Source organism: Coenobita brevimanus, chromosome 111, assembly GCF_032717465.1.
Source record: "Coenobita brevimanus isolate Jiangsu-jjx chromosome 111, ASM3271746v2, whole genome shotgun sequence".
Lineage (NCBI taxonomy): Eukaryota > Metazoa > Arthropoda > Malacostraca > Decapoda > Coenobitidae > Coenobita > Coenobita brevimanus.
In genome coordinates this window covers 31541501-31546500 of record NC_137064.1, presented here as the reverse complement: position 1 = coordinate 31546500, position 5000 = coordinate 31541501, and the positions used below count along the sequence as shown (strand labels likewise).

At 44.7% G+C, this 5000-nt stretch overlaps 1 protein-coding gene across 1 annotated transcript in view; it reads left to right on the top strand.

Annotated features, from left to right (window-relative positions):
• Positions 1 to 4442, top strand: part of LOC145417856 (uncharacterized) — a 58133-nt gene extending 53691 nt beyond the window's left edge. The window contains exon 4 of the mRNA XM_080286475.1: positions 4205 to 4442. Within this exon, the coding sequence (XP_080142601.1) occupies positions 4205 to 4442 (238 nt within the window). The remainder of the gene's footprint in view (positions 1 to 4204) is intronic.
• The last annotated feature ends 558 nt before the right edge of the window (positions 4443 to 5000 follow it).

Below are 5000 nucleotides of genomic sequence, written 5' to 3'. Positions count from 1 at the left end.
AAATATATATTGAAAGGAGAAAAATTATGCTGAAAAAAAGCCAAAAGTTTTAATAGTTTGGGGAAAATATAAAGAAAAAAAGAAAAGAAAAACTGAGTCTCATCCCATGCACTTAGTTGTTATGCTTCAAATTTTGGGGCTAAGCTAATTTTACTGAGAGAGAGAGAGAGAGAGGGGGGGGGAAGAAGGGGTGGTTTTATGATGGTGGGTAGTGGCTGTAGTGTTCGTGGTGATAGTGTGGTGGTGGGAGAGGATGGTTGGTTGTAGAGATAGTGGGTTTGATGGTGTGTGGGCTGTTTGGAGAGAGAGAGAGAGAGAGAGAGAGAGAGAGAGAGAGGGAGAGAGAGAGGTGGTGACGCTAACGTGGATGATAATAGTAATGGTAGTTGAATGTGGGGGGTTAGATTGACGTCCTCGGTCGGAAAAGGTAAACACATACTTCCTCCTCCCCCTCCCCTTTAATGTATTGTGTGTCCAGGCAGCATATTTCCAGCCTCTAAGCCGTCTCAGCGCCCCACTCTTTTCTCTTCCTAGGATGATCGCACTATCTAAATTTAACCTAACCCAAACTTAACTTTAACCTACTGCACATCGTCCTGGAAAAGAAAGATTGCTAGTTCGAGTGCATCAAAGGAATGTATTAAAGTCTACGGAATTTACTCTTCGTATTTCGTGGTAAAGCTGTAAGGAATTATTATTATTATTATTAATATTATCATTATTATTATTATTATTATTATTATTATTATTATTATTATTATTATTATTATTTATTGTTTTACGAATACTGAGCAGAAAAAATGGATGATACTGATCCTTGAGAAGGTTTTACATCTCGATATTGGACTATCATATTTTACATATTGTTTTAATAGAGATTTTTTTTTTTATAGTATCTGGAGTGCTAACTAAGAATTAATAATACCGGAATGATAATAATAATAATAATAATAATAATAATAATGAAACGAATAAACCCTATGTGCTCTGCGTGTTAATGACCCTCCAACCCGAATTATTATTATTATTTTTTTTTGTGAAAGTTGTATCTCGAACTGTGAGCTTCCTTTTGAGCTCGTTTACCCCCCCCCTTTTTTTTTTGTCCTAAATAACTCTTCAGTGAACAAAACCCTACCATCAAATTGGAGGGATGGGGTGGAGAGGTATATGAGAGAGGGGGGCAGTGAGCCGGGAGCAGGGCAGTGAAATGGCGGGGGACGGGGCGACATGGTGGCGATTTGTTTGTGGCCACCCCTTACGGAATTGAGGCGTCTGGCAATAGATAGGTAGATTTTGTATTAATATTTCCGTCGTCTGTGAGGGTACGTAAGGAGGGTACGGCGGGTGTAAAGGTGTAAAAGGGGAGTGTGAAAGGGTGTACGAGTCATGTGGTCGATTCAGCAGTGTAATTTCTCCTGATATTAAATTCTTGTGGATATCTGCTGCTTTGATACTACAGGCAGGGTTCAAGATGGCAGAGATAGGTTCGTATTCCCTAGAACCCCTTCCGTAGCGATTTATTTTGTGGATATGGCTGGTTAATACCCCTGTGTTCGTATTCCCTAGCACCCCTTCCGTAGCGATTTATTTTGTGGGTAAGGCTGGTTAATACCCCTGTGTTCGTATTCCCTAGCACCCCTTCCGTAGCGATTTATTTTGTGGATATGGCTGGTTAATACCCCTGTGTTAGTATTACCTAGCACCTCTTCCGTAGCGATTTATTTTTGGATATGGCTGGTTAATACCCCTGTGTTCGTATTCCCTAGCACCTCTTCCGTAGCGATTTATTTTTGGATATGGCTAGTTAATACACCTGTGTTCGTATTCCCTAGCATCCCTTCCGTAGCGATTTATTTTGTGGATATGCCTGGTTAATACCCCTGTGTACGTTATGTATGCAGAGGTTGGTGACAGTGGAAGGATTTAGATATAACAGAGAACAGGACAGTAAGGTGTAATAAACGAACTAAATCGCTTAGGAAAAGGTGTCGAGGAGCTTCCATAACCGAGGAGAACACGAAGACAAGGTATCCTCCTTGTAGATGTCTTATTTATTCTTGGATCTGAATGAGACTTGGAAGAAAAGGAACACACAGCCCCTTTAAGGAAGACGCAACACCTCCAAGGAACACGTAACACCTCCAAGGAACACACAGCCCCTCCAAGGAACACACAGCCCCTCCAAGGAACACACAGCCCCTCTAAGGAACACAACTCTAAGAAACTCACAGCCCCTCTAAGGAACACACAGCCCCTCTAAGGAACACACAGCCCCTCCAAGGAACGCACAGCCCCTCCAAGGAACACACAGCCCCTCCAAGGAACACACAGCCCCTCTAAGGAACACACAGCCCCTCCAAGAAACACACAGTCCCTCTAAGGAACACGTAGCTCCTTGTATTGTGTGTGTTGGTCTTGGGACGAGGAGGACAGCGCAGGAGGGTGACAGTATCAGGGCAGGACAAAAGAGGGCAGTGTGTTCCTGGAATGAGGTGTTGGAGTGGGGAGAGGAGGGGAGAGGAGGTGAGGTGAGGAGAAGAGGAGAGGCAGTGAGAGAAAGAAGGGGAGAGAAGGTGAGGTGAGGAGAAGGGGAGAGGCAGTGAGAGAAAGAAGGGGAGAGGAGGTGAAGAGAAGGGGAAGGGGAGAGGAGGTGAGGGGAAGGAAAGGGGAGAGGAGGTGAGGGGAAGGAGAAGGGGAGAGGAGGTGAGGGGAAGGAAAGGGGAGAGGAGGTGAGGGGAAGGAGAAGGGGAGAGGAGGTGAGAGGAAGGAGAAGGGGAGAGGAAGGGAAAGAGAAGGGGAAGGGGAGAGGAGGTGAGAGGAAGGGAAAGAGAAGGGGAGAGGAAGTGAAGAGAAGGAGAAGGGGAGAGGAGAAGAGATGAGGAGGAGGGGAAGGGGAGAGAAGTGAGGGGAAGGAGAAGGGGAGAGGAGGGGAAGGGGAAGGGGAGAAGAGGTGAAGAGAAGGGGAAGGGGAGAGGAAATGAAGAGAAGGGGAAGGGGAGAGGAGGTGAAGGGAGAGGGAAAGGGAAGGGGAGGGGAGGGGAATTTAGGGTGGGGGAGGGGGATGTTAGTGGGTGACAGATAACAGAGTGTCAGTGACCTGATGGGGGTGTTGGGGAGAGTGGGGGGAGGGCGGGGAGGGGGGAGATTTATTGATGTTGATAATGAAGGTCTTGTTAGTGAGCCGTCTGTATATCTATCTATCTATCCATCTATCTATCTATCTATCTATCTATATGTATGGGGCGACAATAGAGCAAACAATGAATGAGGCATAAGAAAGTAAACAAAGTGAAGGAAGGATAGACGAGACAAGCTGATCAGTGAATAATGAATGAAGTTATTTGGATCACATGTTATATTATTCATCAGCCTCATCACAGGGCCAGGAGAAAGAGAGAGAGAGAGAGAGAGAGAGAGAGAGAGAGAGAGAGAGAGGATAATAATCTAAGCCCAACTCCACCTTGTCACCCCTCACCAAACCTGATCCTCACCCCATCCCTCCTGGCCACCTATCTCACCTGCACCCCACCTGCCCCTCACCTCACCTGATCCTCACCTCACCCCACCTATCCTTCACCCCTCCATCTCACCACTCACGCCAACTGCCTGTCCACCCTGTCATCCCTCACCCCACCCCACCTGCTCACCTCGCCTCACCTGTCATAATACACCCCACCTGTCTCACCCCACCCAACCTGTCACCCTACTCCGCACCCCTCTCACCCCACCCCACCTGTCCCTCACCCCTCCATCTCACCACCATCCTGTGCACCCAATCATCCCTCATCCCACCCCACTTGCCTCTCATCCTACCCCACCCTACCTGTCACCCTTCACCCCATCTATCCCTCACCCCACCCCAGCCTCACCCCACCGAGCCCCATATAATAAACCAGAGTCCTTTGATGCCGACACAGCAGCCAATTAAAATCCTAGCGTATCAACAACATCATCAGTGACTACAACAACAACATCAATTTCAACATCAGCAACATCATTTTCAACATAACAACATCAATTTCAGCATCACCAACATCAGTTTCAACATGAACATCAATTTCAACATCAGTAACATCAATTTTAACATCAGTGACATCATTTTCAACATCAACAACATCTGTTTCAACATCAACAACATCAGTTTCATCATCAACAACATCAATTTCAACATCAGGAACATTAATTTCAGCATCAATAACATCAGTTTCAGCATCAGCATCAATTTCAACATCAACATCAATTTCAACATCAGCAACATCAATTTCAACATCAGCAACATCGATTTCAACATCAACAGCATCAATCTCAACATCAGTAGCAATATTGTCAACATCAATATTAATTCCGTCAACATCTTTAAAATCGTCAACATCATTAACATCAGTATCGACAACATTACCAACATCACCGACAGCAACATCTTTTCAATAACATCTGCTTAATCGTCGTAAACATCAGCATTAAACATCATCAACTTTCACATCTACGGTACCTCATCAACATAACATCGCCTCCCATCAATAACATCACGTCTGTAGCAACATCAACTTTAACAGTAACATCAGGCTTAAAGGCCAGACTATCTTCAACACCAACATCTTTTACAACATTAGCTACATCAACATCAACAACATCAATTTCTTTTTCAACATCAGTACTAATTTTCTCTTGATAAAAAAGACGTGAAATTTAGCAACATTTTTACCATCAACAGCATCAACATCTCTCTCTCTCTCTCTCTCTCTCTCACACACACACACACACACACACACACACACACACACACACACTTTTCCCTGCACTCATCGTCTTCCCTTCCTGTCATCCCTCATTCCATCTCTCCTTCACATTTTATCGTCCTTCCCTCTGTCATCCTTCATTCCTGTATTACGTTTATGTATAATTAACAAAATGAATAATGTACGGCGGGAACTGGCATCCTCATTCATTATACATTACTGCTTCTTTTGCCTTTGTTCAGTCTTGTTTTTCATCTCTAA